This window comes from Micropterus dolomieu, linkage group LG08 (assembly GCF_021292245.1).
Source record: "Micropterus dolomieu isolate WLL.071019.BEF.003 ecotype Adirondacks linkage group LG08, ASM2129224v1, whole genome shotgun sequence".
NCBI lineage: Eukaryota > Metazoa > Chordata > Actinopteri > Centrarchiformes > Centrarchidae > Micropterus > Micropterus dolomieu.
The window spans coordinates 14,701,723-14,726,580 of NC_060157.1; the positions used below are offsets into that span (position 1 = coordinate 14,701,723).

The following is a 24,858-nucleotide window of genomic DNA, read 5'->3' on the forward strand; positions in this document are numbered from 1 at the left end:
CATTGGGAGGCTGCTGAGCGCAGTTTCGTTGCCCGCTCGCCCGGCGACACTCCACGCAATCATTCCCCACCGGGTCCCCCCGCCCCGGCCGGAGAACCTCCAGTGCTTGAGTAAAGGTGTAAACCTAAACCCACACTCCGGTGTTCTGAGTTCCCAGTACGGTCAGAGTAAGCTAGGTTGACCAGTAGCTGCAGGCTAACTGAGCTATTAATTAGATAACGGCAGCTAGTTCTCAGCAGTTAGCTGAATTTTTACAGCAACAAGTAAGTTAAAAGCATGTATCCACCTGGAAACTACCGTCAGTCACAGAGTTGAGGTAGAGGAGCAGGGGAACAGCAGAGAGAAAACCAGAAAATATGTTCCATCAAATATGATCCAGTTTCAGCAAAATCAGTGAATAAAGTTGTGCTTTCTTACAGTAATCAGTGGTGCCCGGTAGAAACACTATTTTTCAGCAGCGTGATAAAAACAAAAAGCTTTTCATTGGACGTTTTCCAGGACACTCTAAAATATCACGAATAGGCTACCTACAAAACAACATTTTGGGCCAGATCCTGCCATATGACATAGGCCTAGTGCAAGTCATCATATAAAAACATTTGATTTCATGGGAATGGGATTTTATGTTTCTCTAAAAATACACAGAGCAGACAACGCATCTTTGATACTCTTCTGCTTTAAATTTGCGTATTTGGTATTGAAGTGATCCAAAAGTAACTAAAAGTAAGCAAGCTACATTACTTTTAATTTTTGGTACTTGGATTACGTTACTGATTACATTTTTTAACAAGTAAATAGTAATTGTACCAGTTGACATTTTTAAAGTAACCCTCCCAACCCTGATCATAAGCTAGCTATTTAGTTTAACAGGAATCCGTTTTTACTTTATATATATATATATATATATATATATATATATATATATATGGTACTGTGTGTTTGTATATGTATATATATAAATAGATACATATCTAAACTGAGAAGACTCCTAGGGGTCCTGTAACAAATCATTATGAAGGTTATAGTCTAATGTTCCATTTTGTTGGAATTGTTTTATTCTTCTATTATTATCTATTTTTGTTTTATACTGAGGGGTATGAAAGCATGTTTCTGATATTTTGTCCAGGCCTACATTAGGGTAGACTGGTTCAGCCTCCAACATGATCATAAAGCTGAATCAATGATCATGATTCTGGGTAGGCCATCTCATTAATGCATGTCTTCACTGAAGACTCAAGGTCATTACAACACAGGGTTGCACAATTAAATGTAAGTTTGAGCCACAGACAGAGAACATACAAATATTGACATTTAGAATAGAATAAAATAAAACATATACATACATTAAACAATATATACAGATTTTTACATACATATATACCTATACACCCACAAAAGAGTGTCTTTATGATAGACACACTTTTAGCTACACTTTCCCACAAATGTCTTTATTTTATATTAATTTTAGATATGTTTTTATAGTGTTGAGTACACAAGAATTACTGTGAACCATAGAAATTTTATTTGTACCACTGACGTTAGAATTTGGATAAAATTCTAACGTCAATGTGACAAATATTTGACAGTAATTTAGTTGCGTCAAGCTGTGTCCGTTTGTTCCTTACATAGACTGTATGGTTCCTTTGCTATTCTTTGCTATTTTGTAGGGAATTGTAGTCTTTATCTTGGACTACAATTCCCAAACCATAACCAGGAAGTGGAGTCGTGATGTCAACAGATATCTGTCGACATGGAACTTTCAGTCTTTTTTTACTACAAAACGTTGCTTTCGGGTTTAAATTTGCTGGTTTGAGAATGAGAGGCGTTAGCCATAAAGTGTTGTTGCTGTTCTTTTTGCTTTTATTCGTAAATTCGTGTGTGCCAGAGCGAGTTGAGAGGGAAATCTCGTCGGACCTGCGTGAGAGAGATGACGGCGGAGGGGATGCGCACCAAAAGGAAAATACTCCAGTTGAAAACAAGCAAACATTAATAATACACGAAAAACAGGATCGACTCGATTCAAACGAGCCACAGAAGGATGGACAGTCTGTCAGGTTTGAGCCAACAAATATTGATTTCAGTACTGTCTTTGCAGTAACTTAGCCCATTGTTGTTAGCCAACTAGCTAGCGATAGCTTCATTCGGAACTTGATATTAGATGGGTTTCCAATGTGTTACTTTATTGTAGACGTTAACAACTTAAGTAGGAGATAGATTTTTGAATTCGTATTAAGATAAGTCTTATGTAACACATTTAGTCGTTTCTCAGCAGCATTAATGTTACATAATAGGAGACAGTCCAAAAGCAGTACTTAAAAATGGTACAAATTTTAACAATTTAGGTTAAAAAATAACTTGCCTTAATCACACCAAAATGTCCCTTCATTTGGATCTTTCTAGTTTAGTCAGGTGTTTATAGCCCTATGAATGGTGAGTTCAAATGAAGTTGTTGTGACATCCCAAAGTACAATAAATTCATCTAAATATTAATATGGAAAAGTTTAGGAGGGTTCTCTGCTCTCCAATTATATCTCTGTATTATTTAACAGAGCTTTAAAAATATTTTGATTTTTTGATTTGAACAATTTGAATTCTGTAATTTGCAATGTATATGGAATCCAGAGCTATTTCATTGACTGATTGATGTTGTGGTTCACACCAACATGCCCTTTCTCCTGACTGTCTCCTTGCAGCAAGTCCAATGACACTGATAATTACAGTAATGAGACCCTCCACTCTACAACGCCTACTGTCAAGCCAACGACCCCAACACCCCCAACCCTCAAGCCCATTCTTCCCGTGCAGACAGGGGTGAAGGCCCAAGAAGAAGAGCAGTCCAGTGGGCTGACCATATTCTTCAGCCTTTTGGTTATTGGTAAGTTGTCTCTCTGTTTCTACATTGCTGAACATCTGTCTGACTCAGTCTTTTCTGTCTTATTTTCCGTTGCAGTTGGTCAGCATAAACTCCTCACGCACATTGTTTTCCAAGAGAAATCTAGTCTAGCATTCTTCTGAGCGTTCAGGACAGGAAGACAGAAGGAAATTAATCCACACTGGAAAATATGTTCATTATGGTTTACACAATATACATAACTTAGACATACAGCTAATAATGGAGGGCAAATGTACAGCCACTTTAGTGTGTCTGTAAATCAGATTTTAGGGTGAAGGAAGTGGATAAAGGAAAGGATGCGGTTACACATGAATTTGCGTAAGGTCACAGAGTGCTTTTTCCGACACAAAGTGCCCATTATGCACTTTTAGTTCACTTCAGGTTAAGTAACATGCTTACCACTGTAAGGGTTTGGACCAAGGAAACTGCATAAATCATGCATAAGGAAACCAATTAAACTTCACTTTGTAGACACAGAAAAATGTTATTTTCTCTTGAACCAAGTATTTCAATGTAACAAACGTTTGATTGGTTGCGAGAAGCAAAACACACAGTCATTTGTCTTCTAAAGTTAACACCATTTCATCAGTGGTTTGCCTGAGATGGCATAGGTCAATAAATAAGAGGCCACCTCAGTACAATCTAGAAATTACACGAGTCATAAATAGCACTTACTGGAAACCGTTATGTACCATTTCCCTCCACAAGTGTACATGCTTTTATTAGGCTTGAATTTAACATCTCCCTTATGAGAAAACAGCCCAGTTTGATGAACCAGTGTTGCAGAAACTTTCTTGTGATTATCTCATTTGCTGCACTGCATTTCCACAGCATGTATGAATTGTTGTTTACATTATTGTGGCCTTGGGGTTTGTCATCTTAATTATGCTAATTTGCGTAAGCACTGACTTAGCACATTGATAGACGTGGTTTCCTATGGTTCTATCACAGGCTAATTGTATGTGTTAACTGGGAGCAATTATCTTTTATTGTACAATCCTAGGTCTATAAATGTACTATTTAAATGTCAAGCAACTGCTTTGTAGTCGTTTATATCAAGCAAGTATATTTTAACTAATTTGTATAAAATTATTTTATAGTTAGGCTAATTTGATATGAATTCAAGTATCCGTTCAAACAGTCAGTGAGAGGAAATCAAGTAAGAGCTGGATGATACGGTTTTCATAGACATCCCTGTTCAGTATACAACAAGTTATGTAGAGGGAAGCTGTCAGAGAAAAGATCTTAACTCTACATGATGTGAGACTTATTTTTGGGCTGATCTGAGTTGGTGTGACATCGTGGTCGGGACATGGATGTATTTGTCCTGAATATTCATTCAGTGGTCTTTGCTCTCCCCGCTCTCCACAGGTATCTGCATCATATTGGTGCACCTGCTTTTCAAGTTCAAGCTGCATTTTCTTCCAGAGAGTGTGGCTGTTGTGTCCCTTGGTGAGTACTGTGTATTTAAAATGTTGTTCTGCAAAGGCTGGGTTGGGCTTTATGATGTTTCTGTATTTAAGTGTGTTTGAAAACAGCAAACTAATGTTTAGACTGATTTGGGAGTTTGCCACAATACTCTACTTATACTTTTTAGGAAAGTTGTTTGTTGTGAAAAAAAAAAAAATTATTTCAAAGATACAGCTTTGGTTTTTGTGTGAGGTCACTTGATTCTACTTCCTCCAGTGCCTTCCATTGTTTCCCTTTTTATACATTTGTGCAGATACACTCACTCAAATTTGTGACACACATCTGTCTTGACCTTAAAGGCCTTTCCCTCTCATGCCCTGTGCATATTGAACATGAGACGTGGGCTTGTCTCGCTGTTTGGAGCAGGGGACTCTGCTGAAGAGAGATAACACTCTGCTTACAAATCAGGAAGGGCGCCTTTTCCTTCCTCATCACTTCCTCTCTCTCACCTACTCATTATGTGTCTTCCCCTGCTCTATCCCTTTCTATCTGCCCATATATCTGGGTCTTAAACAATTCTTTGATGGTTGTACTTATGTCTTTTACGTTTCCTCTCTCTCTTTCTCTGCCCTTTATACGTCTTCGTGTTTTCCTCGCCCTTTTAATTAATGTTCTGCTGGGCTGTGTAACAAGAGAGCTGAAAGCCCAGGGGGACTTGTCAAAGACAAAACTAAGACAATAGTCCTTTTACACTCTTCGTATCTCATTTATCCATGAACTATAGTGGACGTTTCCCAGGCATCCATTTGTTTTAACTACTAAAATATCACTTCTTGCTTCAGGTTTGCACTCCATCTGTATTCTGGTTGTATTGAAATTTTTATATGAAGTAGTAAAATATTTAAACAGTGGTGTTGTTTTTCATGTCTCCTTGCTCTTTCCAGGGATTCTAATGGGAGGCTTCATTAAGATCATTGAGTTCCAGGAACTGGCCAACTGGAAGGTATAGTTCGTCTCCTTGTTCACACCCTGCTCTACAGCTCCTTGTGTTAACACTGCATTCACAATTAATGTTGCTCCACCACCCCCACTCACTACACACACACACAAAATACACAAACACATGACATGCAATGCGGGAACATGTTTGAACAAGTTTTGTTCTATGTAGATATTGCATCACATTCAGTGTAACCCCTTGAAATATGAGACAGATTTGCTTTAAGTCCATAAACAAAAGGGATACACCCACTGCATTCTTGATATTAACTGTCATTTAGAGGGCAGGGACAAAAATCAGCATCGAAGATGTTTGTTTATTGAAAACATAATACGTCAATGCTTAGAGAATATAACCAGCTTTCCTAGTTCTTGTATGATGCATTTTCTGCCTTAGCAAATTCTCCAGGGACATCCCTCCCACCCATCCCAACTCAAACATTTATTGTCCCAGTGTTGTAGTTTTTCATCTCTCTTTCTGTGGCTGTCTTTCATTTCCTGGCCCCTGTTTTTGTCACAAATCTAATCTCTCTATCTCCGCTCTGTTACCTATAGAGACACACACCATTGTTTGCCGGCTATCTTTCCCCTCTGTGTCCCTGTGAGCCCTCCTTTTTTTCTCCTGGTTCTCACAGCCTTTAATTAACATTCCTTGTTCTCTGCCAGGGAGTGGGAGAACGAATGAACAAGAGAGGTAGATGGAGAGCGCAAGAGAAGGAGAGAGAGAGAAAGAGATGCAGAGTGAGGGAGAACGAATGAACAAGAGAGGTAGATGGAGAGCGCAAGAGAAGGAGAGAGAGAGAAAGAGATGCAGAGTGAGGGAGAACGAATGAACAAGAGAGGTAGATGGAGAGCGCAAGAGAAGGAGAGAGAGAGAAAGAGATGCAGAGTGAGGGGGAGGGAGGAAAAGAGGACAGGTTGTGTCAATGTTTCTTGCACACTGGGGCCCATTGTTTTTTAGCCTGGGGGCCCCACGATGTTGCTGAGTCATCGGCACTAGTAACCAGAGCCCCTGGAGCCCCTTTCCCCCATTTACCCATGTATTGGGAATCTCTAAACCGCTATCTCTGTGTTTGTGTTTAGCTTATAGCAAGCAGGCCTGCTCACCTGTCCATATATGGTAGGCAGTGGCTTCATGACCTGTTGTGAAAATACAGGTTGATAAAAACAAACTGTCTGAGTAGAAGTTAATGAAGTTGCATTGTGATTTGCAGCAGCTTCTTTGCAGAAGCGTGGATATGCTAAGTGGTTAACAGTCAGCTGAAGATTTCAAGAGATCCAGGGAATGTTGCAAATCCATTATGTCTGACCTATTTGTTTTTGAGAGAGCCCCTAAGAGCAGGATGCACCATGTAACCTGTTGTGAGTAAAACAGCCAGTGGCAAAACTGTGATTCCGTTAGTGTCATTCTGTCAACAAGTCTTTTGAAATTGTGCATACAGTGCTTACAGGTTCGTGCTTTACCACCACAGCCAATGGAAGGTCTCCCTCTCTCTTTCTTTCTTTCTTTCTTTCTTTCTTTCTTTTCAAGTGCTAGCTCCTCATGCTTGTAGTGTAGCTACCTTTTTAAGGTTGCACCACCTCCAGCTAGCATGTTTCTAGCTAAGCTGACCCACTTTGCTGATCAAGAACGCTTCGGGGACTGCCCCACAAACCACCAAGGGTGTACACACAAACCCCTCAGGCAGCAGCATTGTGTCATCACTGGCGTTGCCCTCGATTTTCACCACCAATCTGCTTTCTTAGCTTTCTGCTACCAACCCCTCTATCTCCAGTCCTCTTCCTACAATCCAGCATGTGAAGAGGAGCTTTTTTTCCCAACGTGCCTTTCTGGTACTGTTAACTGCTTTTCCTTTTCTCTCATCTGCCCATTTCTCCCCTGTGCTGTGACACAGATTGAAGAAGAAATAACATGCTGGCAAGAAGTAACACGCTAGCAGCAATTTGTCTCAGAGAAAGATACATAGGTGAATATATTTGCATCCACAGTGTACTCCAGATAATAATTTAGTTTTTCCCATGTTTTCGATTTCTAGCCTTTACTGTATTATCTGGGCTCATCGTTTTTCTTCAGTGGTTGCAGTGGTGTGTTTTAAACCCCAAAGGGCAGCACATACTTTTAATAAATCTCTCCCACACCACGGACACAGAAAGCATTACAGGGAGAGCCATTTTAATTGTGGTTTCAGGGGCCTTTTTCCCCATGTGGTGATGTCACTGTGTGTCAAAGCCGAGCCTCCAGGGAGCCTGTACTCCGAACGAAGGTCTCTCTATCACGCCTGCTCATATTTTTCTGTTATCTCTTTTAACTGTGCTCCCTTCATCTTTGGCATTCATCCTTTCTCAGTTAGTTCAAGTCCTGTCTCAGCACTTGAGTATGCCCATCCTATGTATCCATTTCATCTCCCCTTCTCTTAGAACATGTATTTCTCTGCTCTCTATCAAAAATCAGTGTTTCTAAAATCTCATTGCACCCTCTCAGGCCACATCTTTCCTCACGGTTTCAGGATGAGGTCAATCTAGGGCATTCTGACCTAAAATCTAATCAGCCAAAAGCATAGACTGTATATTTATAAAAATCAACATTTTTGATAATAGTTATTTATCAAGCAAAAATGCCAACCATTGGCTGGTTTCAACTTTTCAGATGTGATTATTTGCTACTTTTCTTTGTTTTCTTTCATCGTAAAGTAAATATCTTTTTGGCTGTGGAGTGTGGCACAACCTCCAATTTAAGACGTCACCTTGGGCTCTGGGGAATTGTGATGGGGATTTTTTCAGTGAATCGAGTGTTTGACAGATTAGATGATAATTGTAACCCTTAAATGAAACCCAACTAAAATTAATCGCTTATCACAAATAATACAAATAATGCAAAGCACTAGCCTGCTGACACCTTCTTATTTAAATATGTGTAGACATGTATAAGCAAAGTCAGTGTTTGCTAGTTCAGTCACTCCAGTAGCTTGTGTGCATGCATGCAGAAGTACAGCTGTGGTTGTCAGATTGTAGTGCATGCATGGCATACCGTCTTCTGTCTCAGGTGTTTACATTCATTCCTGACCTTTAACCTGCCATGAAGGGTAGAATTCTGCCAGCGATTAAATCTCAAGAAAAAGTGGTAACCTGGAAGCATTCCTTGTTGGCCTACTTTCCCTGAAATTTGAATGCATAATAAGACACAGTAGGCAGGAGAAAAGCATTTTACTTCAGCATACATCCTGCATAGGCTATCCTCTATGCCTGACCTATTTTTAAGAGTTCGTAGCCAGAGTAGTGTAGGTTGCTATAGGTCTTTAATATTATCGATGTGTTCATCTCCTTTGCAAATCGCATCATGCTGCTTTAGGTCTTAGTTCTGAAGAATTGGTTCGATGGGGAGAAATAGATTATAAATTCAGAAGATTATGAAGCTAGTCATGTCATCATATTTTGATACATTGCCAGAACAGTTAATTCAATTTGACACAGAATGTAAAATAATAGATAATTGAGTAAGAAGTGTTTCCTCTAGGGTTTTTTTTTCCCCAGCAGCGGCGGGAAACGGTTTCGTTTTAATTGGGTGGTTATGCTCTTATTTGTTAATGCTAAGTACTAATTTGCCAATAATCATAACCATTCACGCATAACAATGAGTTCAATGCTTTGGAAGTCAACCGTTTTTTTAAATGTCCAGCATCCGTCTAGGCTGTGATTGGTCACTCTGTTATTTACTTGGTTGTCATGACTTTGAGTGTATTTTGTAGCAGTAAAATGTATTTTACAAAAAGCACTAATTGTAGATTAAAACTGTCAGATGAACGTAATCTCATATCTAGCTTAACCCCCCAGCACTTGTTCATTGTTAATCTACAGCAAATCAGATCTCTTCAGTTTTCACAGAAATGGATTCTAGGAAACCCACATGAAATGTGGTAGTGATTGTCTTCATGTGAGGTTGAGGGTCAGGCTCTATCAGCTGTCAAAACCTCATCTTACAATGAGAAAATTTGCAGACTGAATGCAGTAAATATGGGCCTGCCCTCTTCCGTCTTCTGACAGACACTGCTGTAGTGTTAACCATGATCCAGAATTAGATCAGATGAACATTTCTCTTATGCATGCTGTATCTTGACATTTACATTACTAACACAGATTCTGCACAGAACAAACTCTCACAAAAACGCACGCGCACACACACACACACACACACACACACACACACACACACACACACACATACAGTGGCTAACGCGTGGTGCATCGTGCACAGACGCATTGGCATCCAGAGCATAATGCATAGGCACATGATGCCTATGCCTGATCTGGGTGGCTGGCCCATTTAGCTGAATAGCAACAATGATTTCATTATATTGCTGAAATAATCAGAGAGCTAAGGTCACTGGGATACTCTGTGTGTGTGTGTGTGTGTGTGTGAGAGAGAGAGAGAGAGAGAGAGAATGAGAGACTATGAGAATGAGAGATTAAAAAAAGCAGGTAGTCATGTGTCTTTTTACAGCTTATATGCAAGAAAAGAGCATGTCAGTAGTAGTGTCCAAGTGCATAAATTGGCTGGCAGGCATTAGCCTCGACCAGCACCCGATGTGTTTGTGTTTGTCATCCTGAAGTCAACATCCAAATTTGTTTTGTCAGATAAAGGACTGTTGGTAACAGCTCAGGCATGGCCTCCTTCGTCACCCTTTTCCCTCTTCCCCGCTTAGTATTAAGTCAGCTGATCAGCACTGAACCAACCTTCAGTGGTCAGATGAATAGTGGGGAATATTTGTAGAGGATTACATAACAGCCACAAGCACATGTTTTATCATTCAGTGACACACACATAATTTGCTCATATGTAACGGTACTGATAAGCATTAGGATTTGTGTTTGGATCACAGATCATTGTAGGCTCATTCAAGATGACAAAACGTGACAGAGTGTGTACTAACGAAGTCCACGTTCACATTTTCTTAGAAAAACGTAATTTGTTCAATTAAAAATGTTTAATGTTCACTGTACTTTGTAATGGATTTAATTTGAAAGGATTGATGAATGCTTATGCTACCCCAGGCTCCCAGCTAGTTGAACATGGCATTTTCCCTTACCGCTACAATTTGTTACTATTAGCCAATGCGCAACTCCAAGCCAAGGTTACAATCATGTGTCTGTTATATTGCCAGTGCTGCTTTTTTACTGTGGCTTGTATGTAACCTTATCTCTGTCCTTCTCTCAAAGGAGGAAGAAATGTTCCGACCAAACATGTTCTTCCTTTTGCTTCTGCCGCCCATCATCTTCGAATCTGGATACTCATTACATAAGGTACAGCATGGTTAATTTACACAGTTCAAGACCTTCAGTTGAAAAATAAGGCACATTATGAATGTGATGTACTTTAAAGTAACAATGCAAACCAGTATATGTGTTCAATCAGTCAGTTGCCTAAATTGAACAGTATCCATATGTGCAGAGCAAGAATTGTAGCCACAGCTACTTTTATTTACTTAAAAATAAATAAACAGGGACCTAACCAGGCTCTAAGTTTGCTTATGCCTTAGGCAGGCAGTGGCATGAAAGCATAACAGCATAAGCACCTCTGCTCTCTGTCAGTCATGTTTTTCCTGTATTGTTTGTTTTTTTTGTTGTTGTGTTTGTATTCTAGCCTGTGTTAACATTTGTCATATTTTATCACTAAGGTTTAAAATGAATTGGAAAATGCAAAAAGATATCTCATTACATTTTATTAGTCATTTTGAAGGATCTTAATGGCCTTCCCTTTCTTCTGAAACAATTTGCTTTTATCTCAAACAGGGTTAAAAAGGCTTGTTTGTATACATTTTGCTCTATTCCTACTCACAGTGAAATTATGACAGTTTTCTCTATTCCTGTACTGTGCTCTACATTTCATTTTAATGCTGGCAACATGTTATGTAACACTATGTAACTTCAAATGTCATGCTGCTAAACCCATGAATACTTAAGCTGCGTGTCCATGTATGTTCAGGGTAACTTCTTCCAGAACATTGGCTCCATTACTCTCTTTGCTGTGTTCGGCACAGCCATCTCTGCCTTCATAGTCGGAGGAGGCATCTATTTCCTTGGGCAGGTGAGGATTGTAGTAGTTATCTATCAGCGACTCTGGCATTGTCAGGGCCTGTTCAGAGAAAGAGTGTGAACTGAAATATTTTGACTTTCCTGGAACAGCTTGTTAATACAAAGGTTAGGTATCGAGAGCTAGAACGTTACCAAACTTCCAAGAACTGTGGACTGTAGACACGTGCATTTCAATTCTGCTTATCGATTCCTAACTTTTTGCATATGTCGGGCACGCCACCGATTAAACTGCAGTGAGCATTTTACAGTCCATAATAATTGCACTTCTCTGCCAGGTCCTGCTACGTGGAGCTAACATCATTTGTTAGGCAGTAAGTTAACAAAGCATGCGAGAAAAGGCTTCTATTTACATTCCTGGATCATAGCGGACCACAGCAGATGCTCAAAACATAATCACACAGCAAAATGCAACACCTGCAATAAGGATATTGCAAGGAAGGAAGAATGAATCTGAAGGAATGCAGCGTGTTCAATGTGTTGCGTTCAGCTACAGTGACACCCCAGATACAGCTAACGCTAAGAGTAGCGACGTCTTACGCTCAGTCAACACAGACGAGCTGACATTCACCCTTTATATCGAAGGTAAACGACTGATGTCTACAAATTATTCCAGTATATATTTATCTTAAATACGAGTCCCCAGAGACAGTACTCTAGTACAGCCACTCCTTACACTTTAGCCATGTAGGTGAAGATGAGCAAAGAGAAAGTGGATGATTGTGGTGAAGGGGTTGCAATCAGAACTGAGATTTGATAAGATCCAGATTTAATAAGAAGAATTGGAATCACAATTGATAAAATTTAAACAATGCCCAACCCAACCTTAGTGTCTAGTAGGCATTGCTGTCTTTTCCTTCTTCAAAATCTTTCTCTCCTATGGATGTAGGGCTCTATGAAATTCATTTACATTTCTTTTCAGATTCTGTAATTTTCTTTTCATTTCAGGAGAAAATATGAATCAAATAATTTAATCAATATTATTGAATGTAGATGTTGATGTTATCAGATCTCTTAACAATGTGCCTGTGTCATGGAATGTTTTTTGTTTTGTTAAAATTGTTTTATTTGTTGTTTTTTTTTTCAGGCCGATGTGATCTATAAGATGACCATGACCGATAGGTGAGTATTAGTATTCCACTCTAACTAGCTTTAATACTGTATGTTTCTTGCATTCATCAGACTAACAAGGGATTTTTCCAAACATCTGGGGATTTAAGTCTTTTTACATATAAGCTTTTCACATAAACAGTCTTTGAACATTCAAAAATACAAAAAAATGTGGAATTTATTGGAATTGGATATTATTATTTCATACTAGCGACACCTTCAGTCTACCTTAAAGTTTGAATGAACCAAGCCTGGGAAACTTAAAAAACAACTTTCAGTAAGTCGCAGACAGCAGGATAAGCTATCTGCCAGAGATGACGGACAGAAAAGCAGTATGCTACACCACACCCATGTTTTTATTTTTATGCCTCCTCACCGGCGACAGCCCTGGCCGGAGGTAGTATGTTTTCAGGTTGCCTGGCCATCCCTTTCTTATGAATATGATATCTCAGGAAGCCCTTGAGGGAATTTATTGAAATTTGGCACCAACATCCACATATACTTAAGAAATTAACTCCATTACAATTGGGTTGTCTAAGGTCAAGTACACTGTGACCTCACAAAACACATTTTTTGGCCATAACTGGCCAATTGATTACCATATTTCACAGTTGGTCAGAGAGCAATTGGTGAGACTTTTGACTCAAATGTCAATGTCACTGATATCACAAAACACGTTTTGTGTGTCTTAGTATGAGCTTGTGTCAAGTGTGTTCAAGCAGGGCTTTTTTGCCTTTTTAATTTACTTCACCAAGGAGAGTATGTTTTCAATCCGATTTGTCTTTCAGTTTGTGTAAGTGAGAGCAGGAGCAGCTTAACAGATTTTAATGATATTCGTGGGGAATTCCATACATGAGTCAAAAAAGCACTGATTAGATTATGGAAGGAAAGTCCCATGTACTGTCTATCCACCCATTTCTGCCCAGATAGATTTTGTACCAATTTTTATTTTTAATTTATTTACTTTTTGTGCAAAATATTTTTTGCCACTCCTCCCCCTAGAGTAATTTAATAATCCAAACTCTACCAAATTTTCTGCATGACTTGTAGTATATAGATGACCCTGGAAAACATGTTAATTCATTTAGTTGTAGTTTAATTAGTTGCACAAGTAACAAGACACAAATGCATTGAAGGAGTAAAAACGAGTGTGCCTTACAAAGACATCTCAACAACAAAAAACAATACATATCAAATTAAAGTTCATCAAAACATCTATTTTTATTTATGACTCTTCATACTGCTTTCCCAGAATTATTTACCAAGTTGTTGTAGGTGTAACGCATTGTGTAATTTTGTGTCCAATCTAGAAGTTTCCTTGTACAAATCCCTGACATTCTGGGACAGGATTTATGTATTATCCAAAATCATGGCAATTATTAAAGTAGCAATGTATAAGACAGGAATGCATGTGCATTTCCTGTCTGCATCATTCTTTTACAGTACATACACAATTTTGTTGTGTTTGTTTCTTTTAAGGATGTTTCTGCTTGTAAAAGTGTGGTTACTGCTTAACCGTTATCCACCACTCATCTTCTCTCCCTTTGCTTTAGCTTTGCCTTTGGCTCACTCATCTCAGCTGTGGACCCTGTAGCGACCATCGCCATCTTTAACGCCCTCAACGTGGACCCTGTCCTCAACATGCTGGTGTTTGGTGAGAGCATCCTCAACGACGCTGTCTCCATTGTCCTCACTAAGTAAGAGTTTCTAGCCAGTCCCTCATGACTTACTTATACTCACACATTGGCACATTTACATTTGCCCATGCGTTTACACCACCAGCAACCCTATGGACATTGTGCAAAAAGTCAAAACTTCCATTTAACAACACTAACCGTACTTGTAATCAATAGAAAGTAGCATGATGAAGACACATGGCCAGGATTTTTAAGCCCCGAGCACAAAACTTGTGAGGTCCCTATTGAAACTGATGGGATTTTTACGGTCTGAGCACGAAACGTGTGAGGTCTCTATTGAAACTGAAGGAATTTTTTTTTTCTACAAAGTAAACTCAGTTTTGGGGGCCATTTTGGATTTAATGGTCATTTTTGGCGATTTACACACTTTGTACTTTAGCGAACTCCTCCTAGGGATTTAGTCCGATCAACTTCAAATTTTCGCTGTGCACTCTAAACCCATTGACGATTAAAAGTTATTCACAAGTCGACCAGTTTGCTCAAAAATTGGTGATTCGCTATGAAACAGGAAGTTGTTATAACTTCAGTACACGTAATCGCATCTGCACCAAATTATAGTATAACAGTAGTGCTGCTCTGAACACATCTCTATGCTAATATTCACTGGAAGTCATAGCGCCACCTGCTGGCAACAGGAAATTACACATTTTACGCTGTAATGTACTACTCCTAGCAGGTTGGACGTATCAACTTCAAAACTGTCCCAGAAAACCCTTAACACATTGATGAGGCCATGATGTAAAAGTTGTGAGTTTTTGGTTAACGGCGTGCCGTGACGGCGAAGTCCCACGCTTCGCCATGACACAGGAAGTTGTTGTAACTTGTAACTAATAAGAGTCCCGCCCTGAACACATGTACATGCCGACATTCACCAACAGTCATAGCGCCCCCTGCTGGACACAGGATATGACCTTTAACGAAGCAGCCCCCGTGGCACGTTTCACCTACATGTATGAAATTTCTGGAGCACATGTATCATATCCAGATGTACAAAAAAGTGTGAAGTCCAATGCTGGGACCTGTGTGTATATATATGTGATCTGATGAATGTGGATGACATTCGTGACATTCAAAGATGAAGATTGTTATGGAATGTTTTTGTGGTACGTGTCCAGAAATGAGTAATGAGGACAAACGACTCCCTTTGACACCCATATGTTTAAGTCTCTCAAAACTTGCTGTGGACATAGGAGTGTCACTCTCGTTTGTCAGCAGACTGGCGACCAAACACACCAACACGTTCTTGACGAACAAGTTTGACAGAAACAGTTGGCAGGGTTCCCTTGTTTTTATGCAGCACTATCATCCTATCTGTTGTCTCTGTACTCACTTTATTGCTGCCTTATCTCTCCTACTCACAACCAGCTAAATGTGCAAAGTGATCTCCAGTGTCTGCATGCCCCCATAGAGCAAATGAGTGCATGAATAATAGATAGACTGAACAGCCCTGGCAGTTTGCTTGTTGTTAGCACGTCACAGACTTTCCTAGAAAGCTGCTTTACAGTTTGGCCCAGTCATTTATAAAAGTCCCGCAGGTAATGCCTTTGCAAACATATCACAGATGTTTAGTTTCTTTTTTTAGATGTGTTTAAAAGCCGTGTTACTCTCTTTAAGATCTAATAAAATGTGCATTTGGCATTCAAAAACAAATGATTTATCAATCAGATAGTATTCAATTAAATTCTGTGTGTGGCAAAATTTCACAATAAACTACTTCCAATTATGTCGCTGTTAGGTCTTAGGGGTGATTGATACGTTACAGCTGAGCTCCGGATTTTGATGGCCGGATTACAAACTCTGCACACCCCCACGCACATTTTCTCTCACTTGTTCAAGTTTGTAGGATTCAATCATGGAGTTTTTCTGCCCTCTAGGGTCAGATAGAGGTATTACAACTCAGAATGTGTAAGTAATATGTGTATATAATATAAGTAACTTTTCTTTTATCTTTCAGCACAGCGGAGGGATTCTTCTCTCGCTCAGACAACTCTGTGACAGGGTGGGAGACTTTTTTGCAAGCATTGAGTTATTTCCTTCAAATGTTTTTTGGTTCTGCTGCTCTGGGAACCCTCACTGGACTCATCTCTGCAATTGTATCCAAACTCATTATGTGTGGGAGAAATGTACAACTCCTGTGTGTGTCTGTCTGTCTGTCTGTCTTATTTAAATTCCTTAATTTACTGATCAGTTTCTAAAACATTTTGACCTGAGGAAGACTCCTTCACTAGAGTTTGGTATGATGATCATCTTTGCGTACCTTCCCTATGGCCTGGCAGAAGGCATTAAACTGTCTGGTGGGTGCACATATACCCAGACACTTACTCTGACATGCACGCCAAAGAATATATCTTTTTATGTTCAACTTCATAGGACTTTCCTTTTCAATGCCATGCTTTCTCTCCACCTACAGGAATAATGTCCATCCTGTTTGCTGGAATTGTGATGTCTCACTACACCCATCACAACTTGTCTCCTGTCACCCAGATCCTCATGCAGCAGACTCTGCGCACAGTGGCCTTCATGTGTGGTCAGTGAATTCCCTCTCTTCACTCCAAGTCCAGTTTTGTTTTCATTTTACAATGTACTCAACAATATTTTTCTATTTTTCTCAACAGAGACATGTGTGTTTGCCTTCCTTGGTCTCTCCATCTTCAGCTTCCCTCATAAATTTGAATTTTCCTTTGTCATCTGGTGCATAGTAAGTGCTCCTGCATTTTTAAAAATGTTGTCTGTATGCTGACATCGTTCTAACCTAATTCCTGGTGTCTGTGTTAATTCTTATGATTGTGGCTTGTTCTTCTGTCCGTAGGTCCTGGTTCTTCTTGGGCGAGCAGTGAACATCTTCCCTCTGTCATTCCTGCTGAACTTTTTCAGAGACCACAAGATCACACCCAAAATGATGTTCATCATGTGGTTTAGTGGTAAGATGCTACAGTGACCCTTAAGTAAAGAATGACAAGGCTTTCGGCTCTTTGTTAGTGTCTAAGGAGTGAAAATTGCACAAATATAATGCGCATCTCTCTAGATGCACATGTCATTGAAAATGTCATTGAATGTCAAAATGTCATGTCATAGAAAATGACGTGGTAAAACTTTGGTCGTCTGGTCGGATAAAAAAGGTATTTGAATGTCACCTCACCTTAGGCTGTAGACAAAGGAATAAATCAATTAATAGAGAAAATAATCTGAATATAAATCGAAAATAATTGTTATTTGCAGTCCCAAGTAAAATAAAATAAAACGAGTGAAACAACTACAACTTATCCAGATTTTAGTTTACATTATAACTATTTATTATAACTAAGTATAAGTGAATTTGTTTCTGAGGACAAACATGCCTCTTTCAAATACATCAAATTAGGGCTGGGCAATAAAACAATATTGTTATCATGTATTATGAATTCATGCTTCGTCAGGTCTGTCAGCAAGCCAGCAGGACAACAACTTTTAAAATGTTTGTTTTCTGAATGGAGTTTGGATCGATCAGGGCTATGCTTTGCTAGCTTGTTCACAGTAAAGTACAACGATTACTGGAATAAAGTTATGGACACACATTTTCTGAACTCACCAGCTAGTTCAATGTCTACGCTTTCTTTTCTCCAAGTAATGTCCAGTTCTTTCCGGTTTTTATGTAAATATGAACAGAGCTCTGGGTGGCAACCGACGCTAACAATAACAGTGGAACCGGAAATACATGGAAGCCCGTTGCTGAGAAGCTCGAGTGAAGATAAGTCAAATTTTTAATCCCGAAAACTAAGGTAAAAAAAATAATTTAATAAAAGCAGTTATCTCTGAGGTCCTTCCGCATTTAAACGGCGTAGTTTTCAGAGCATAATCCAGTCCGACTACTGTTGTTTATTTGTCCAAAAGCTGCAGTGCTGCTCCTGGCTCTTTCTTCTACCCTTCCCCGCAGTTTAGCAGCTCTCCGTCGGCCAGCGGCATGTCACTCACCCACTCTGCCTGGTCCCCTCCAAACAAACCTCTGAAGCCGTCAGTGATGTCTGGACAATCTCACCGCTGATAGGCTTTTGCGACATAACGTTTTGCGAATTTCTCGCACAAGTTTAAAAATTTTAACCTGAGCGAACCAGCGAATGCCGCAACAAACGCATCTTCTGCACCACCTGGACCAAATTTGCATCTTTGCATTGAATTTGTATGTAATCAAGCCGTGTAAAACGCTGGATTTGCTTTCCATGTTAACACGCTCTGAGACCCAGATTTACATGCTCTCGCGTAGCCATTTCACATTCACGTTCATTTGTCCTTTTCTTTGTGTGGTAGGTTTGCGAGGTGCTATCCCTTACGCGTTGAGCCTCCATCTGGGCCTGGAGCCCATTGAGAAGCGGCAGCTGATTGGCACAACCACCATCATCATCGTGCTCTTTACCATCCTCCTCATGGGGGGCGGGACCATGCCACTAATTCGCGTCATGGACATTGAGGAAAGCCAGTCGCGGCGGAAGAACAAGAAAGACATCAATCTCAGCAAGACACAGAAAATGGTAATGGATGAAGCAGTTACATTTCACTTCAGTCTGGACACAGACAGACACACACAGACACACAGACACAGACACACACACACAGAAAGTTTGTCGGCTTCCTCTATACTTGCTGTGCCATCCTCTCATCTGCCATCAGACTCCTCTTCAGAGGGAAAAAACATCAAAGGGTTGATTGTGGTTTGTGTGAAGGACACTGAATCAGCGGGGAGCAAAATACTCATCACAGACATGCACCCCAAGCACCACAACTCAGACAAGCACAAATAAACCCAAGCAACTGGCATTAATAAAATTTCCCAGACACGCCAGAATACAAGCTATTGTTTTTAATATTTCAGTTGACCCCATTCACTCTAACTCTAGATAATGGGTCATCTTTTGAAGTATTCTACCACTGAGGTCATTGCTGCCGTGTGGTTGCATGTTTGATGTCTTACAGAGCATAGTTTTACACCCCGGGGTATCAGCAACTTCATCTATCATTCCTCCCTTCCTTATGGGTTTTTGATGTAGTTCCCTCTCCTTGCTCCCTCTGCTCTTTCCCCGTCATCTCTGCTCCTTCTGAGTGTGATCTCGACTCCACCTCTCTCACCCCTGTCCTGTCATTTTTTCCTTTCCTGCACCTACCTTCCTCTACCTCCATCTCTTTCACCTCTGCCTCATTAGTTGGCTCCTCTCTCATTTCTTTCTTTCTTTCTTTCTCTCTATTTATCTGACTCCCCTCTCTCCTCTTCCTTTCTCTCCAGGGTAACACCATTGAGTCAGAGCACCTATCAGAACTGACAGAGGAGGAGTACGAGGCTCAGATCTTCCAGAGACAAGATCTAAAGGGCTTTATGTGGCTTGATGCTAAATACCTCAACCCCTTCTTCACTCGCAGGCTCACCCAAGAGGTAAGTGAAAGAGATCCCTTAAACGTATTTCATTGTTTTCCAGTTGTACTGGTTTCCTCTCCGTTCTTACAATTGATGCACAATAAACAGAAATGCTTCGCAATACAACAACTGCACAGTAAATATCAAGTTGGTGAAGCTCGTAATTGTTGTGCTGAGCCACGACGTGAAGGGTTGCAAGCAGTCGAGTGTGCTGATGGTCTGTTTGCGCTATTCCTCCCCGTAATATTAAAAACTGATCTGCTGACCAAATATTACAGAATATGTCCATATCTGGTTGATTAGACTTGAAGAAGATAGCACCACTAACTTGGTGAGAAATCCCATTGCATTTCCTGTAACTTCTTCACAGTAAAAGCCTCCTAACAAGTGTAAAGTGACGTGGCAACAGCAGGAAAGGTGAGGTTTGCGTCATCAGTAACTTAACACAGCTGAAAGCGATCATTAGATAGAAATAAGGCTGATATTTGACAGAAAATCAGGAGTGAATCTCATGCTGTAAGGCTGTAGTGGAAACTCATGTCATTTAGATCTAGTCATAGTACATCTTAGTAAATACCTCATTAAATTCAAACATTGCGGTGATACAAATCTTTGCACCCCTGATGGTAATTTGCTGTAGGCTAAGTAAATATTCCCTATAGTTTGTTGTTTCGCAAATTTAGCAAGTATTTTTAGCCACCTCTGTTCTTTTCCTAGTGCTGCCTTCAAATCTGTAAACTGGTGATTGTCAAATCTTTGCCAAAGAGGACATACTGTATACTGCCATTTGGTAGTTACTTTAATATCACTTACCTGTGTAGCAGCCATTGTAATTATGATTTACATAATTTGTTGTTTCTTCTTGAAGTGATAAACAGTGCAAATTATCTAATTTGACAATGGGTGAAATCTCAAACTCTGAATCTTGACAGTATAATGATATTTAATGTTTAATTCAAACCTCTCACAGTATTATCAATAACAGAACATTTATACTGCAGCAGGGCTACTAAATTGTCTGTTATTTTGTCTACACCTCGGCCTGTTTATGTCAATATTTCTTTATTATTTATTCTCGCATGTGTGCTGACTTGTTGTGTGTCTGTGTGTGCAATGTGTGTGTCACAGGACCTGTTACATGGCCGTATCCAGATGAAGACCCTGACCAATAAGTGGTACGAAGAAGTTCGCCAGGGACCTTCAGGCTCTGAGGACGAGGATGATGAAGCAGAACTTCTGTGAACTGAATGCCGTTCATATGAAAACGATAAATGGACATTGTGTGTTCTGAGCAGAGGGAGTGTATGTGTCTCTGTGTGCGTGTGTGAATGTGTATGTTTGAGGACACACTGTTGTTCACCTGCCACCAAATTTATGTGACAAAAGAGTCTCAGTCTGTACCCACAGTGCATTTTGAGTTCTAACACTGGTTGAAGCAAAAAAAATCTGTGAAAATGCTGTCCCTCATAAATGCCATATTATGTAGACGTGCACGCTCCAGTTCACTGATCTGCTGAACAGCACATGGGAAATTTAGTTGATCCTGTGAACCTTTTCCCAGGTGTTTCTTTTATAAAAGGTTTTGGTCTGAAGGGAAGCTGAGAGAGAAATCTTCCATATAAAGCAATACTAGAGCACTTTTTCACTGTGTCTCCTCACGTTTGTGTTGTTCATTGCTGTATGGCGTTAGCTTATTTAAACTCTTGTAGAAGTTTTACTTTGTGTCAGGGGAAGGAAACAACGTGATGTCGCTACAGGCTCAATTTCTAAAGTGGGATTTGTAATAAGCCACAGGTGGCTGCGTTGAATAGCTTCCTGTTGAACTACATTTAATTCTCTCTGGGTCTTAGTCTATTTAAAAAACACATATTCCTGCATGAGCTACCACTCCACCCTCCAGCAACGAGGCAGCAAAGAGAAATGCGGGAGAGTGTTAAAACTAATAATTTTTGAAACATTAAACAACTAGCGTCTTATAAGAGAATAATTATGCACCAGATTTTCATTTTCAAATATGGTTCCAGTTTTGTTTCTCTGATTTTACTTTTCTGTGTTTATTTTCCTCCTCCTGCCACTGCATTGTGTATAACGTAGAACTTGAAATGTTGCTTTTGTGATTTTCACTATGGATATCTAATGAAGAAAGGCAACAATGAATGTGTGGGTAGCTGGGAACACTTGTGAATGTATTTTTTTCCTATTTATTTATCAAATGTGTATGTGCTGTTTTGTGGGAATGAAGGCTTTTATACAAGCTCTATGAGCACTGCAGAATTATAGAAAATGTGTATAATTAAACACATTGACATCCTATATGTTGTATTCAATGCTAATTTAATCGAAGATGAGCTACACCCCCAAAAGAGTTTGTGTTTTGCTAATTTCCACGAATGCCTTGTGGGGAAAAAAATAAAGTAGTTACTATTTTTTTTAAATACTTCTGAAGGAGACAGACGTTTATTATGTGCCCTACCGTCCTGGAAATGCAAGGACTTCTAAGGGGAACTAAAAAACTACCAGCTGATTACATTTTGTATGAAAGTCTCTCAGTAAACCTCACTTCCACCTTCATACACAAGGTGTTAGGACAGTATGATCTTTAATTTGATCTTTGATAACTTGAGATGTTTTGACTAACACTTGCATATTTCAGTATGACTTTTAGTAATGTCATTATGCCACTTTCCTCTACAAGTCCACAAGTCTATGTAAGGTGAGTCGACAGCAAGGCGTGCTTTGCAGCTGAAGAACATGAAAACACTTTTATAATCAGATAACTGATCAATTCTGTTGCAATAAATGAACACTGTTTACACTTTAATGAGGTGTCACGTTGCCAACACTAACCAGCCCATACTGAATGGAAATCAATCTAAAAACAAAATGCATAAAGAGGCCAATACAATAGTTTAGTTTTTGTAAAGCCCTTGGTGCTAAATGCTAAATATGTGCAATGATTTGACTAGATGCTGTCCTTATTGATTAAAAAGGTTTTTGTTGGGTCTCTGGAAATAATATTTTAAAGAGGTCTAGACCTGCTCTGTATGAAAAGTGCCCTGTGACTTCTGTTACAATTTGGCACAATATTAATAACACTGAATTGAATTGAAAATAAAATTTGTCTGAAAAATGTATTTTTGTAATGGTAATGTACAACCACTAGATGGCTCTAAATCCACAACATTGGTCCATGAAAATGTAACAATCCCATTGAACAGTGCTTCATTATTTACTTTTCATTACCTAATTAGACCCAATAAATCCTCTGCTGTGCATTATATATAATTCCACTGTAAGTGATAGAAATACATGTAAATGAGGAATTACATTTTCCAGTCATTTTCTGCATGTGACACTGTTGCATTCTCAGCAACATAACTCAACCTACTCTGTATAAAATATTAATAGCTCAGCCTTCATTCACTTGTAACTGTACATAAATTTATATTATGTGGTACCTCCATCAAACAATATAGCTTGAAAATTTTCCTGAAAGTATTGTTTCCCAATCTGGAGTTTCTAATAAAATGGGCACCTAGTAATACACTTTTAAAACAAATATTTCTTCATCAGTAAATTGCATGACGGTGTATTAGTGCTATTGTAGATTTAAAAAAATTACAGAGCACGGGGAGGGGGGTAATATTTCCGAGATTCAAAAGACGTATTCAAAATTTACAAAAAAATACTACTTTTCAGATGTGTTTGTGTTATAAAAGGCTATGTACTTTGACATAAGCTACTTTCACTAACCAGTATTATGAGATTCTTCTTCTGTTCAAAGACCAAAAGCATAAAAAAACTGGGGAAGAACTGCAGAACTGATTTATTAATGACTAAAATATGATGCATGCTTTCAATTGACTTGAAGTCTGTCAGCTCTCTACAAACTCCATTTTTTCTCTTGAGTTTTTTTCTAGTAAATGTACGACTTTTTCCCCCTCAGAATATTACCGTCCTCATCCGGCTCCGTAAGTTCTTTTGATTTTATTATATTTATCTACAATGTCCCTGATATGCCATCGTAGTATACTGTGGTGTATCATCATTACCTTTTTTAATGAAACATATATTACTTACTTACACTTCCACACTCTCCCAGCATTTCCATATTAAGAGGAAATGAAAATAATTTACGCTTAATATGGAAATGCTTTTTTTCTTGTAGCAACGGCATGTTAATATGGTCCTCCCTGTAAGTAAGTAAGTAAGTAAGTAAAATTTGTTTATTATAGCACTTTTCACAGAGTGTGTCACAAGGTACAGAGTGTAGAAATCTATTCTTTCTCTGTTTAAATACAGACATATCAGTGTCAAGAGGCCTTAGCAGTATAGATATACAATCATGTTCTTGGGATATTAGCTTGGAATTCTTCCAGTCCCCTAAACTATCCATCCACTATCCTTTGCCTGAGCCAAATCATCCAAATCTGGATGGAATAAGTATCATCACTCAATATACTATTGCTTGTTCTACAATTATAATGTTCTTTTTTCGATTAGATAGATAAATTAAGAAGCACATAGTGAGTGAATCTACTCAAATCCCCTGCCAAATAGCAAATGAAAATATGTTGGTTGATTAATGAGAGAATGTAATTAACATCCTGGTTTGCACAGGTGATGAATGAATATCTCACACCGGCACTCTGACAGCTTCTGATCGTGTATTTTTACAGGCCTGTGGACGACAGCAAGGGATTTCACTGGTTAACACGCCTTGAATCTGAGATTCGTAACTCTTCTGTGAAATCAGAAGCTATTGATCAGTTGAAATGAAAACACCTGTAGACTCTCTGCCCTCTATGGCACATCCGTCTTCATCACAAAAGGTGAGAATTCATTTGGCACATTGTTTGTTGACATACACTAATTTACTGTGGTAGTTCTGCACCTCAAACCATACAAATATATTTGTCTTAATGGCAGCGTGTAGACTCTAGGAAAGAAAAAAACACTGTACATATAACAGCTCTCCCTCCTCTCCAGGTGTCCTTCTGAAACACCCAGCAGGAGAGATGAGAGGGTCAGAGAACTACAACAACCACACACAGACTCACAGTGTGACATGATGACTTTCAAACATTCAATCAAAAAGTAAGTTGTTTTTCTGTCTTCTTGGGGTGGTTTGCTTTGACCATTGACATACCCAGTACTGTCACCGGATAAGTCAACAAAACAGAGTAGGCAGCCCATACCAGTTCTTTCTCTTTCTTTTTCACTTAGTTGCTCGCCTCCTAACAACATTTCTTTATTCTCTATAAGCCATCTGTCTTTAT

General features: G+C 39.2%; 1 protein-coding gene across 2 annotated transcripts in view; it reads left to right on the forward strand.

Annotated features, from left to right (window-relative positions):
* slc9a8 (solute carrier family 9 member 8) overlaps positions 1–22,016 on the forward strand; it is a 23,327-nt gene extending 1,311 nt beyond the window's left edge. The window contains exons 2-17 of one of the 2 annotated variants that reach the window (XM_046057616.1): positions 1,886–2,054; positions 2,694–2,875; positions 4,265–4,345; positions 5,248–5,306; positions 10,517–10,600; positions 11,283–11,384; positions 12,477–12,511; positions 14,053–14,196; positions 16,151–16,289; positions 16,385–16,490; positions 16,607–16,723; positions 16,812–16,894; positions 17,006–17,117; positions 18,481–18,701; positions 19,451–19,597; positions 20,708–22,016. In XM_046057616.1, coding sequence (XP_045913572.1) covers positions 1,886–2,054; positions 2,694–2,875; positions 4,265–4,345; positions 5,248–5,306; positions 10,517–10,600; positions 11,283–11,384; positions 12,477–12,511; positions 14,053–14,196; positions 16,151–16,289; positions 16,385–16,490; positions 16,607–16,723; positions 16,812–16,894; positions 17,006–17,117; positions 18,481–18,701; positions 19,451–19,597; positions 20,708–20,821 — 1,895 coding nt within the window. In that variant the 3' untranslated portion in view covers positions 20,822–22,016. Of the gene's footprint in view, positions 1–1,703; positions 2,055–2,693; positions 2,876–4,264; positions 4,346–5,247; positions 5,307–10,516; positions 10,601–11,282; positions 11,385–12,476; positions 12,512–14,052; positions 14,197–16,150; positions 16,290–16,384; positions 16,491–16,606; positions 16,724–16,811; positions 16,895–17,005; positions 17,118–18,480; positions 18,702–19,450; positions 19,598–20,707 lie in introns of those variants that run through there. The other variant, XM_046057615.1, reaches the window with a different exon arrangement.
* Positions 22,017–24,858: the final 2,842 nt, after the last annotated feature.